Here is a 13,978-nt window from a genome sequence, read left to right on the forward strand (position 1 = left end):
CAAGGAAACACACATACTGTAGCATCCTCATTTATTGATATTTTATTTTATATTTTTATAGACCATATTAAAAGTATTAAAATTAGCTATTCAACACATTACCCTTCTGGAAAACAAACAATATAAATAATAAAAATAATAAGTCAATTAGTTTACAACATCTTCATCATACAATTCTATCATGAAAAGGAAAACATCCTATAAAATCCAATCATATATGTTTGATGGTGGCAACTGACAGAAAGATAGGCAGAAAGATGGGACTCTAAATCCCCATCTTTCTGCCAATCTTTCTGTCAGTTTGTGCAGATTTATATGTTTTTTCTGTACAATACTACTATTGTTCCTCACCTGGAAGGCCAGGTTGGCATTCTCATGCATGCCAAAGACCTCGGGATCATCTAGAATTGGAAGACTCTCAATATACTTCTTATATTGCTCTAGTTCATCTGTCTCTGGGGCATAGTAGATACCTAAAATACAAAAGCGAGAAAACCATTCATCCAAAGAAAATATACAGTATGTGAGCATGCGCTGAGACAAATTGACTTTTGCACACACACCTGCTATATTGAATTCCATTACATGTAAGTGTCCCTGTTATTTTGTTTATGCCCTGTATACATACAGAGAGAGAGAAGGAGATACCTGATGAGGAGTAGGTGTAGCTGGGCTCCAGGGTTTGCAGTGAGAAGAAGCCTTTGAGGATTGTCCTGAGGCAGCGTTGGTCCCAGGCATCCGTCACTCTGCCTCCATACGTGATCTCTCCTTGGGAGACAGACACAAAGACCATATAATGTTATCAGTCTGCATCATTGTTTCTTTGTAACTGTGGAGGAGGCAGTGTTTTTAATGACCATCCATGCTTGAGTCCCAGTTTGGGTTTGAGCCTGGAGTGCCACACTCAAATTATTCAACATTCCATTCAGAATCAGCATGATAAAACACTTAGTCTAAAGCAAACATTTTGAATAAGACATTAAATATTTATGAAATTTGATATGGATGAATGACTGACAAGTAAACAACGTCAGGAGAAAGCCGTTTTAAAGAACATTTATTTACTGAGAGTGAAGCACTTGATCTTCTGCACTTTGAGTACATACAGCACTGCTATAGCAATTTCCTTTAGACTGCCAAGTGTATAGCTTCTTTTGCTTGTCGCGCTCTCCTCCTTCTCCTCCCCCCTCCACGTCTGGGCAGGCTCACACTGCACCTTTTCACTCATCTTGATCAACTGTCTACCTTTAACCAACATCCAGCCCGAGGCCAAGGCAACCATTCATCTGTGCAGGCACCACAGACATTCAAAAACAATAAAAAAAAAAAAAACTCAGGTAGATGGGGAATGCATGGACATAAGGGGTCACGCAGATAGAGACTAGGATTGCATTATACACCCTATTTATTTATTTATCATTAAAATGTTAATAAAATCTTTGTTAAACATAAATATTGCAGCTTTAAACCCCCCATTATTTTAAAATTCTACAAAAAAATATGTGAGCTACTCATAATAAGACACAGCGATACTGAACAAACGCAATCTGAATGCTGACTGATTAAGGTAATTGTTACTCTGTTTTAATAATTTAATTGGAAGAGGCTTTTATCTGCTTCTAGTGTGGAAAAACTGACACAAGATAGAAACCCTGGTTACCCTCAGGTATACCGAAAACAACTGTTGTGCCCAACTGAGTCTGTTAGGATCTAAAAAGCAAACATCTAACTGTGTCACATATGGGAGAGAAAGAGCGAGAGCACTACAGTGGCACTGGACAGTGCACATAGGAGATATTAAGCTGGCAAACCAGACCAGGATGGCTGAGAGTTTAAACACACAAACTACAATAACAATCTTCTTCTTATTCCCTCACACGGTGATGTAAAAAGACATAAATAATAGTGTGATTGCAGTCACACATTTTCATTGAGGGGTGTCAGAACGCAGCACAGAGAGGCAAACACATGTGTGGCTAGTAAGCAATGACATGAAGACGGAGAAGAGGAAAGGAATTGTAAAAAGACAGGCATGGCTGGAGGGTAAATATTACCGAGGAGCAAAAAGGAAGATTAAATTTAAATTATATTTAACATTAACAATCCAACACTTAAAATCCATACTTTCTGAAGACATAGTTATGTAAGACAGTCAGGAAGGGAGTAAATAATCAGACAAATCTCTGCTGAAGCCTTTAGTGAGCTGCAGGCGTGGCAAAGCTAGCTGGCAGAGCCTTTTTTTTTGTATCAGAAGAGAGGAATTGCTCTTCCTAAAAGAGGAAAGGCAATATCATGCTTGGTTTGAGCCCAAATTCTTTCCCTCAAAGAGTGTGTAGCTCTGGAACACAAGGACTAAACGAGGATTAAACTAATAACACAGTAGTGTGATAACAACAATGAGAGACATCAATTTGAGTGGTGCGCTCCAATGAGACTGAACGCAGCACATAACCATTTGAAGGTGTAATTGAAAACCAGATTAGAGAAACAAATGAACTTAAGAGATATGATGAGTATTGTTAATGAAAGGGATTCCTCCCTCTTCTTTGAAGATGCCTGTTATGGAAGTCCAGGACAAACAATATTACATTGACATAATTAAATTCAATTAAAATTCTGTTTGTGTCTGTATGTGTACCCAGATCATATGACAAAAATGAAACTATATTAAGAAAAGTTTTCACTTTCACATTATAAAATGTATAATCAAACAAAATGGAAAGAAAAAACTTTTAAGTGTGTTACAATTTAAAGTATTAAATGAAAATTAACTGGGAAAGGAAAAATGAATTTAAAAGATATCAGGATGTCTGCAAGGTTTCTGAGCATGTGACAACTTCTTTAATTTTTACAAAAATGTAAAAAATGTCCTCTACCCTCATTGACATAAATGGGATGGACACTCCCATGTACCATGATAAATGTTGTGATTTATCAAACTACTTGATATCACAGGACCTTATAGCCACAACATTTTGATTTCTTTATCTGCTGTGTTTAAAATAGAAAAGGAGCTTAGCTATGCATGGGAACATTTGCTCTATTCTTTTCATTTCTATTAACACACAGCCAAGAGGAGGAAGGGAGCAGGGAAAGTTCACTGCGGGAGAGTTGGACAAACGCGGGATCACAGCTGCAGAACATGAGTGAAATCTTGTTACAGAACTCCCCTGCTTTGTGAGATCAGCAAACATTTTGCCTTGCCCATTTCACATGATGCTGAAAATGTGTGTGTTGTTGACAAAACAACAGTGTGCTGTCTGTGCCACACACTGGCAGCACAACAAACATGCCAGCCTGAGTGACAGAAAGAGACTGTTTCCATCCAAACATCCTGCCTTGTTTAAAGGCAAACTGTCTGAAATCTATGAAATGTAATGCTTTGCACATTGCACCATGTTGTACAATGTTTTCCAGAGCCAAATAATGTGTGTATTCCATATAGAAAATGTGACTGGAGCAGTACACTATAAAAACACAACCCTAAATACATCAACTTGTGCTATGCATGTATGCATTTAGATAGACCTGCATGCAAGTACAGACACTTGTCCCCGTGTGTAGGCTTCCCTACCAGTGATGTAGATGAGAGCGTCCCAAGGGATGGTGCCCTCTTTGCAGTAGAGGTTGAGGTTGAGCAGAGCACACTCCCTGTCACTGTCGTTAAACTCATAGCGGATGTTCCAGCCCAGAGGACCAAACTTCTTCCGCTCCTAAGACACATGCAAAACACACACACAAATAAGGACGTACATAGAAGGACAGGAACGAACCCACACAAACACACACGACAGCATGCAAGAGAGTAAAACATGCACAAGTTTGTGTAAGGTTTTAGGAGGCAGTGTGTGACCTGGATGATTGCGTGGAAAAAGCAGATTCCGAAGACGATCTTCCTCCACTGACGTCCCAGAACGTGGTCTTCAAAGAAATTGGTGGAGATCTCTGTGAAGGCCCGTCGCATGTTGGCTCGCAGACCTTTAGGAGGCTCATTAGTTACCTGGCAACAGCAGCACACAGGCACACATATGGCCGCTATTGAGAAGACCAGTGAGTTCTGCGCAGACTGCCGAAAATTCTTGCAGGGGTCAGACTATTCCTCCTTTTTGTCAGTAAGCCTAGTTATGATACCTGTTAGCGGTCATGCTGCTCTCCCTCATGTATAATGCCCACTCATTACATCTAATTTGTTGCTAACCCTGAAAGCTGGATAATCAACTGTCGCAACACAAGTCAAATCCCTCTGTTTATCAAATATATTCAAGTAGCTGATTATTGAGAGGACAGTTAAGATGTCAAAGCAGTTAACGAATATTTAATCGATAATATCAAAGATTACATAGCTTATACAGACGATGTATACCGGAAAGTATCCAAAAAAAGTTCTGTTACCAATTATTGAGAGTATCTAACTTTGTTTGTGAATGAGTTAAATAACCAATGAATTTACAGATCTATGAATGGATTACATTTTGGATCAAGTCAGTTTTACTTACGCAGCCCATGGAATTAAAAGCATGCAATCCTCAAATTAAGCTAGATATAAAAAATCCTTTCCTATAAGGCCTTTTACTACCACAGAGTCTGGCATTACTGACTATTGAAACACTGTTTATACTGATGATGTGTCACCTCCTTTTAAGGAGCATGTTAAGAAGTTCAGCCTTTTGTTCAACTAATTACAACGCTTGCAAAATGTCACAGAACCTTCCAATAAAAGGAATGCAAATCACATCAGTTGAGCCTTTTTACTTGCATGCCATAATCATCTCTTATCCCAGCAGACATACCTATGATGCCGTTACCTAATGCTTTAGCATACAGTCAGCAGGTTCCTCTTTGTAATTAATGAGCTTTCTTCAACCTACTATCTCTAGAATACACAACATTATTGAAATTAATTATTAATAGTCTTTTATACAGATGCAATATGTGCAGTATCAACTTCAAGTTTCCCACAGAAGTCTGAGAAGTTATAGTCAGTATGTAAATTTTGAATATTTGCTTTCAAGGCATGAAGAAGGATGATGAGCCATGTGCAACTGTAGAATACTTACTGAAGAGAATGCAAATGTGTTCAAAGCTGAACTTTTTCACATTGTAAGTGAATGCAACAAATGTCTTCACACTGGGAACATTAGTCCTGCAGAGCAATCTTTGACAGACAATCTCCAAATGAAATGAACTGAACTAAAGTGAGGTTATACCCCGTGTGTTTACCTTGACAGAATTCTGGAGCACTGTTACAGGAAATACTTTGGAAGGCATGGAACTGAGAAACAAACGGAAACTCTCGTGGATTGACGTGTCTGAACGGGAACAGAGAGGAACATTATTCACATCCATAAACTAAAGAAAATAGAACATAATGAATGTCTCTCTGACTACACTGAATAACGTGCATTTACATATATATTCACTGATACAAATGCTGTGAAAAACCAAGGAAACAACCACAAAAACAACAGTCATTTAGTCATTTTCTTTTTCAAAGTTGCAGTGAGCTGGGTTTCAGGCACCATATGTTAGACCTGTGCAGCACAAGCCACAGAAATGTTATTAGGTCCTGAAAAAATTAAAATCTGATTTTAAATTGATAAAACAGGTAAAACTACCTCTTTAGTTAAAATGAGCTTGTTAAAAATATAAAAACACATACAAATAACAAGATGAAGCAGTTGACTTCTAAAACTGTATTAAATAATGTTATTGAAAAGTAAAGTCCTGACCAATTGATGATTGATGATGATTTTTTCCCTGGCAAATTACATATTTTTACTCTTTGATGCCTCATGTATGTAGCCATGCATTCTACAATTGAAGAAATACTCAATGCTTATTTTCAGGAGCAACAGTACAAAATGTAATAACAAATGGATGTCATGATGCTCTGCCCTTGTGTGATCATTCATGTAGTTATATGGAAGTGTTTCAATGCTGTTTCAATCTAGCAATACCTGGCTCAGTGAAGGTCTTGATGAGCTCCTCCATGGCCAACATCCAGGAGACAGCAAGATGACAGTTCTGCAGAAAGACCCATTTGCCACTCTTCAGGGCTGCATGGATCATCTGCTCTGCTATCGGCCCCTGGCCTTGACCCAATGAGATGGACTCAACTCTGGGAGACAGATATAGATGGTAATACCCCTGTGATTATGTGTAAACAAGTGTATATACTGACCACTTTTTTTTTTTTACCTGTCAAGACAGCCTCTCTCTTTTGCAAAGCGCTGAAAGGCACCCATAGGGTCAGATCCTGTGCTGAGAATGAAGATCAGTGGTGTGGAGGGGGACATGTCGCTGTAGAGGTTCGCCAGGTCAACTGGAGGGTTTTCCACAAACTGCTTCCCCAGGCTGACAATCACGAACTCTGTGGCCGCAAACACCACCTGGACAAGAGAGGGAAAGAATTACAGGACAAGGAGGACAAGTAGTAGTAAAACAGTAGTAAGTAGAGAGGGGCATAGCATGTGCATGAAAGAATGTGACACATGAAAAGGGATGAAAATGAGTGTAATCAGCTGAATCTTTGCTGTGTTTAATAATAAAAGAGCAACTGACATGGACAACAATTCTCATTTCAGAAATCCCCCTGTGACCTTGTAGACCTGAAAACAAACAATACCTTCAATACCTTAATAAATATCTTTATATAGACTTCCTCTTGGCTTACCTTCTCTTCCACGAAGCTCTTGATGAGGACCAGCTTCTGGAAGGCCCCCAACCTCTCATCCCAGTAACCTGCAATCTCCTGCTTCACATCTCTGGACTCCCCAAGAGGAGGCAGCTGTGACACATAGCCTTCCCAGTTCTCTGGATTAATAGACGCTTGAAAACGTCCTAAAGGAGAAGCGAATGTCATTTAATGCTACATAAATCTTCATACATGATTTTATAAGACCTTTGCCCAGCAGTGTATATACAGATTAGTACACTATGTGGTAGAAGAATGGCAGAAGAATGATCAGAATATCTAAGCTTGACAGTGAAAAATAATGTTTTGTAACATTCTACTTTTGGTTTTAGCAGAAAATGATGCACTAAATATGCTGATTTCTAGATCATCCAGGATAATAACAATCGGTTTGGGTTACCAAGCTTGAGGTGGATATGGGTTCTGGTGATTTCCTTGGAGATGTCCTTGAAGCAGGGCAGCGTGTCCTCCAGCTCACAACATGTCTGCCAGTAAAAATCACTTAGCCATGGCACATCTGGCCGTTCTGCATAGTCCTGGGAGAAGGAGGAATCGAAAAGGAGACGATTACAACAATAAAGGATGGAGATGGGGAAAAGATAGAGGACAGACCTTGAATCGAGAGACAGTAAAGAAGAATTAAAGGATGTCAATAAAAAAGTGAAGAGCGGATGATTTAAAACATCTATGGAAAGGCAGACGTAACAAATAAGAGACGATGATGGCATGAAAACGCAAAGACACATTTGAAAAGCATTCAAAATTAGCAAGATAAGCGTAGATGATGGATGCATTAAAGCTGCGATGCCAAAGACAGTAGAGAGAGGGGAATAGAGGTGAAGGAGAGGAAAGAAAGGACAGCATTAGCATGAGAATCACGACGGCAGACAAGCAGAACCTGCAGCCTAACTAATGCCATATAAATGAGAGCCAAATTGTGGGTGAACACAGGAATATATGCCGACTGATTTTTTTTTTGTGGAGTCAAAACTTTCTGAAGTCGTCAAAAAAACAGAGCTAAATCTCAAAGGTCCTTTTATTGGACTCTATGTTCGGATGAACTCATTTAGTCTCTCTGAAGGTGTCAAAACGGGCCTCATACCTGACTTGAGGTGCTAAGGCTTTCGCATTGATTGCTTAAGGCCTATTAGCATGCTACATACAGGTTGTATGGGCAGCTGCGAAACAGAGATACTCTGCTTTTCTTATCTCTCCTCCACAGAAATATTTATTTTGTCAACCTCTTCACAGACAGATTTTCCTTGTATGTTCTTTTGTCTCTCATTTACTGTGTCTCAGTCTCAGTAGCTCCTCAGCAATAAGCTGGCCAAGAGAGAGAGAGGGAGCCCGACTGCCACTCTGTGACAAAGGGCTTGTTTTTCTCTGTCAACTCAATGCCATAGTAAGAGTGGGAGAGAATGAAGATGCTGCCTACAGGCCAACCTGGGGGGATTTTCGAAGGGAAAAATAAAACAACACCTTGTTTATCTGCAGTTAAGAGGATCCAGCCAACAAACTGTAACAAATTAAACTGTAACTCTAATTATAAGAATACCTGGAAGCCAGAAAAAGACGAAAAAAAATATAATTGTTTTTTTAAATTTTTTATTTAGAACTCATGACACAGTTAGAAATAGGCGGTTATCTCTCTATTCCTGCAGGCAATTAAGCCTCATACCTTCCGATTCGTTCTGGCTTCAGTGGTCAAATCACCCTAGTGACAGTTGGCCATTCTGATATATTCAAACTCTGAATAGCTGAACTGATGTAGCTTTTCTCATTAACTCTACAGCCTGTTGCACCAACTACTGTACTGTATATGTAAGGTCAAACGTAGCTTAGTTTTAACACTGTGGGGAAAGTTACACTATAACTTAAACGTAAAAACTGATGTCACAACACAAGTTAGCTGCAGTGGAGAGCTCAAGATTAACTTAAAACTCCCCCTTCCCCGAGCAGATTTAAGCCAGACGGTAAGAAAAATGGTAGGGACAAAAGTTAGAAGACCCAGAGAAAAAGTTCTCTTCAATATTTACCAGGAGCACATTTCCGGCGACAGACTACATCCCTTTACATTTATGATGACAATGACATGCACACTTGGTATTGTGTTCCACAGTTACTGTTGAACAGACAGTGTGTTTTATGTTATGTTCACCTGAGAAGAGAATTGTGGCTGGCACCACTTGGTTGCTTGTAACAGAAACTGGTGACTGTTTGATATATTGAATATTTTTGCAGAGATAGAAATTTTCCAGAGACTGTTTTGTCATATTTATTTTGATTTGACCACATTTCTGTGTGATAGAGCCATCCTCACCTTGCTTAAAATATAAAAGTACTATAGAAGTGACTGATAAATCATTGTTAAATTATTAATGAGGTAATGAGGACAAACACACGTCAATTATAGTTCTCTTGTTTTCTGTGACTAGTTACTGGTGTCTTTTTCTCCTATAGTACCTGAATGATGCACGAGGTGAAATGTCACTCTGTAACAACTTTACTTTGACTTTACACTAAAACTTATGTTTGGCTGACGCAACAAACTGCTTGTGCCTAACTGGCTAAATGCTATGAAAGCACATTTCTTTATTCATGAACACTACTGATGCATCGTTGTAACTTTTTCAAAAAATGCATGAGATGATGATTTCCCATCTCACCTTTTCCAAAGAAGAAGCTCCTCTTAGGAAGTGCTGCCACTCGGCATCGGATATCTCGCCCCGCTGCTTCATGACCTCTACACACAACATGAAGCTGTAGATAAGCTTGTGCTGCTCGAAGAGGCCACGGGACACATTGATGTAGGAGTTGAGCAGGATCTGGTCGAGCAGGATCTGGAGACGCTCTTCTAACACACTGCTCTTCTCTGACGTCTCAATGGTGGAGTTAAAGAGCTGAGGGTGGAGAAAGAAAAGGACAAAAAGATATCGAACAAGGAAGTAAATAATAATGTTCTATGGGGGCTTGAAGTCTTAATGTGTTCCGAACAAAAGCTTCAAAAAGTCAGATGGAGATTTGTGTGTGGCTTGTAAAATAAAGCCTGCTTCCTCTCTCTTACCTGTTTGAAGTACTTGAGGGAGAACTGGTACATTGGATCGATCTCAGACAGACTGGCGATGACAAAGTACAAGACTGAGCCTCGGGTGGCTACAGGTCGGTAGCGCTCCCTCGCAGAGTTGATCATCAGCTCAGTGGCCTCTGCTTCCTCCAGACGATGCTTTATGGTCTCTGATGTCACCTGAGGAATGGTGGAAAGAGAGAGGAAAAGACAAAAAGAAAGAAAGAGAGGAGTAGTAACAAAACAAGAACAAAAGAGATGTGGTAGAGGAAAGGAAGGAAACAGAATAGGAGAATAACAAGGAAAATTCCAAGCGTAAACTGATTCTAGCAGATGATGACAAATTATGTCAAATTCATTGTCCTAGTAGTACAGTACAGACAAGACAAAACATTCATATGACCTTTGCCTGATCTCAGATTTACCTTTGACTCCTGGAGAGTCTGAACTAGCTCCTCATTGTCAAGAATATTCCCCTCAGAGGTGAAGAGGAGCTTGAGGATGCGGTCTTCGATATCTTTTAGCTGGTTGCGGTCAGCGTTGATGCGCACAATCAGCTCGTTCCTCTGTTCCTCAAGATGTGGACTCTCCAGACGCACCACATCACTGAAGAGAGGAAGAGGAGTTGTAGGAAGATCGTGGGCAGAGAAAAGAAATGTGGGAGAATCAAATACAAATATCACCAGCTAAAAAAGGCAGAGATTGTGGTGCAAGGAGCAAGTGCAAAGTGTAAACAGTCATTACTGAGGTACATAGCGTTGTATAGTGGTTTGTAAATGTGAACCATGGGGTTTGGGTAGGATGTTTTTGATGTGAATCTGTGTATGTATGTACCTCAGCAGTTGGTCCTCCAAGCCAGACTTGGTCACAGTGAAGTTGATGATTGTAACTTTGATACACACCTGAAGGACAACAAGAACACACACACACACACACACACACACACACACACACACACACACACACACACCACTCATTCAAACAGCCACAATTCGAAATGTGCCCTAAACACTTGCTACAAGATTTTACCACTTTAACTGCCATGTCACTTGAAATCTTGGATGTATTACAGCTGATGTCCAACAGAAAGGGCACGTTCACGTTGTCTAAGTTACTGCCTTCATGCACTGCTGGTTTGAATAAAAGCTCACATGGTGTTGCTGCTCTGGTGGTGTTGGTGTTGAATAAAAGGCCATAGCACAGTCAGTGAGCTGGCAGGTGACTACATCTCTTGACAATGCCTGCAAACTGACCATAATCCATGCCATTACAGGAAGCCAAGCACTAATTGTGCCACTAATTTGCTATCATGGCAGATAGGCACAGAGGTTCTTTTTTGTGTTACTGTTTTTCTTATTCCACAAAACATGTGCTTTTACAGTAAATATCTGGTTGCCACGGTTGGAAACTGTTTGGGATTTCTTCTCAAAAAGTCTCAGGGCCGACTTGCAGAGGTGTGTTGGTATTAGTTTAATCCTAATATGGAGATTTAAAGGAGTGTGTGTGCTGTCCTTACCTCTGGCAGGTAGTGTGGGTTGGCCATCTTGGTGGTCATATAGAACCTGAAGTTTTTGTCATAGTCAATATCTGAGTCTCCGAGTCGGATCAACGTCCGTCCACCAGCCACAAATGTCTGCTTCAGCAGGATGGGCTCCAGAGCTGGATCTAAGGTCTCCTTTAACTATACACACACAATAAAATAATGCAGGAACACTCACACACAAATGGTAATACACAAGTTAATCATACACACCAAAATGTGTACCTTCCCCAAATTACTTTACTATGTTTTACCATAAATCACCTCCTTTATGCTCAAACATGTTTTAGTAATTTTAGTGCGTTCCTACCTCCTCTAGCAGTACTGGCATGCCCATGCGTATGGCATTCTCAAGGGTTCTGAGAAAGCTTGGGTCTGTCAGTTTGATCACCTTTAGACCATACTTAGCCTCCTTGGAGCGGATCCACCGGTTGGCCTGAGGGTGGAAAAAGTAATCTTTATCTAATGTGATAAAAAGGCCTGTTTATTTTGTAAATGATAAGAATGAATGTTAGCACTTGGTAAAATAAAGGGGGACTGTAGCAATGGTAGTGCAGCAGGAAAGACAAAACAATACTGTTGTGGGAGTGAACAATATATCATCTGCAGTGAATCATGTGTCTGTTTGGCACAATCAGACATGGACGCCTTCACAAATAACTCAGAATTTCTGTCTAACCCATATCTGCATCCCTCAGTCTATGTAAACTAAGAGAGAGCAGCGGTACTCAGAAAAAGAACAACAAGACAGTTAAAGGGTGGGGGAGAAAACAAAGCTCAAACATGACAGGAGAAAAAATTGGACTTGTCAGTGGTCAAGAAGACACGGAACAGTAAGCTATATGGAGACCTAAAAACTGAAGCTGTGACAACATTTCCATCCTGTACATTTTTTCAAGTCTGAGTGAGCTGGTTTGTGTCCTTTCTGTGTGGGGGAAGCTGGGAATTGTGTGTGTCCTGGGGCAGGGGCCAGTCTGTGACTTTGTCTCTGACCGTGTCTGACAGGAAGTTCTATTTTGAGAGAGATTGTTCTGTTCTTTACGCTGGTACCGCGGCCATGTAGTGTCACATGAAATCCAAAAAGACAAGGGATTTGTGGGATACGATATTATTCACTTGGGTTTTGAAACCCAGTGTCCCTAACATAATAATAATAATAATAACAATAATAATAAAATTTTATTTCATACAGGTGGTGTAGCTCAAATTCAATTAAATTATCTAACTCATATTTCCTTGATACATGATCTCCCATACTGACAAAAAAATGTCCCCGACATGTAAGATTTAAATTTAAAACGTGTGAAACATTGGGTTTTGGATAAACGGAAAAAGGACATCCTCGTATAAAAAAATCAATAACAACTTACAAAAAAATAATCCACGCCTGAAACACACTGAATGAATGCTGCCTCGATGCTAGTTTCAAGTTCACCTGATCCTGTGGGTCGATCATAAGAGGCCAGCGGCGGCCCTCGGACACCAGGATCCCGTTCTCTGTAGAGACGGTGTCACGAGGCAGACCCTCGGTGTTCCACTGCCGGATGACAAACGGGTCACCCAGAATGTTGATCAGGCTGAAGCTGGAACTGATGGGGATGTTCAGTTCCTGGCACTGTATTATCCACTGGTCAATTAGCTGGGGAAAGGGAGCACGCACACACACACACATGCATGAGGGCATTACTTTTTTCTTGGGTTGTTTTTTTGTTTTGATTGAAAGAAAAGTTTTTAGGTGTTTTTGTATCCTGCATATTTTATAATGTTTCTCCTTTTTAGTCACTTCCTTATCATTACTTCTGTGTTTTAATAATGTACAAACAGACTCAGTTCAGTTCCATTAGCATATATGCATTCTGTTCTGGAAGCATAGCATCTCCAAGCAGAAATACAAGTAAATACGTAAATAAATAAGTAAAAGGGCCTAAAAGCACTGAAGTGCACCACATCACGCTGTACCTACCAGCAGTCTATAGTGGGAAGTGAACGCTCCATAGTAAGCCACGCAGGCAGCTGCAATGAAGACATTCCCCACAACGTTGATGATCTCTTGCTCAAACAAGACAACACTTTCTTCCCAGCGTACTTGCTCATCACCTAGAGCAGAAGTTAGCTTCCCTGCCCTGGTCAGTCGAGTCTGTGTCAGAGCCATGGTGTTAACTTTTAGGAAGGAGAGGGGTCAGAAAGAGAGAGAGAAAGTTAGCAAAGTAAATGCTGGCAGACTTTCTTTATTTTCAGTTCCAATGGGTAATAAAACCTTGAATACTGAAAGAGAAAGCAGACTTTTAAGTTCCATCTCTATCTCCAGAGATCTTCACACAACTGGAATAAATACATATAAAATGCGCAGTGGCTGGGCAGTTTAAAACCCAGGTAGAGTTTAAAGTGGTAACATTACCCAAATCCTCCTTCTCATTTACGCTGCTGTCAAACTGCTTCTGTAAGACCATGATCTGCTTCTCCACCTCCTGAAGCTTTTCTTGCTTCTCCCTCAGGGTGGCCATGGTCATATCCAGCTCCTCCTGCAGGGGTTGGAATAGACGGAGAAAGGGACAGAGGGAAATTCCATTAATGAACCATTTAAAGAATATTTGGTCCATTTTTTACTCTCATTATTTGGTCCAAATGTATGCAGGGCAATCCTGAGTGGGACTGAGAGGGAATAGAGAATGGATTGGCG

At 40.3% G+C, this 13,978-nt stretch overlaps 1 protein-coding gene across 1 annotated transcript in view; it reads right to left on the bottom strand.

The window, feature by feature from the left end:
- dnah6 (dynein, axonemal, heavy chain 6) overlaps positions 1 to 13,978 on the bottom strand; it is a 52,305-nt gene that overhangs the window by 4,472 nt on the left and 33,855 nt on the right. The window contains exons 57-74 of the mRNA XM_070926356.1: positions 13,697 to 13,820; positions 13,262 to 13,458; positions 12,734 to 12,937; positions 11,609 to 11,734; positions 11,275 to 11,439; positions 10,593 to 10,660; positions 10,184 to 10,364; positions 9,759 to 9,938; positions 9,361 to 9,594; positions 7,095 to 7,230; positions 6,674 to 6,840; positions 6,199 to 6,389; positions 5,958 to 6,118; positions 5,221 to 5,309; positions 3,854 to 4,000; positions 3,575 to 3,713; positions 649 to 768; positions 352 to 473 (exon numbers count right to left, since the gene is read on the bottom strand). Coding sequence (XP_070782457.1) covers positions 352 to 473; positions 649 to 768; positions 3,575 to 3,713; positions 3,854 to 4,000; positions 5,221 to 5,309; positions 5,958 to 6,118; positions 6,199 to 6,389; positions 6,674 to 6,840; positions 7,095 to 7,230; positions 9,361 to 9,594; positions 9,759 to 9,938; positions 10,184 to 10,364; positions 10,593 to 10,660; positions 11,275 to 11,439; positions 11,609 to 11,734; positions 12,734 to 12,937; positions 13,262 to 13,458; positions 13,697 to 13,820 — 2,751 coding nt within the window. The remainder of the gene's footprint in view (positions 1 to 351; positions 474 to 648; positions 769 to 3,574; positions 3,714 to 3,853; positions 4,001 to 5,220; positions 5,310 to 5,957; positions 6,119 to 6,198; positions 6,390 to 6,673; positions 6,841 to 7,094; positions 7,231 to 9,360; positions 9,595 to 9,758; positions 9,939 to 10,183; positions 10,365 to 10,592; positions 10,661 to 11,274; positions 11,440 to 11,608; positions 11,735 to 12,733; positions 12,938 to 13,261; positions 13,459 to 13,696; positions 13,821 to 13,978) is intronic.

The sequence above is a fragment of the Enoplosus armatus genome, chromosome 2, assembly GCF_043641665.1.
Source record: "Enoplosus armatus isolate fEnoArm2 chromosome 2, fEnoArm2.hap1, whole genome shotgun sequence".
NCBI lineage: Eukaryota > Metazoa > Chordata > Actinopteri > Centrarchiformes > Enoplosidae > Enoplosus > Enoplosus armatus.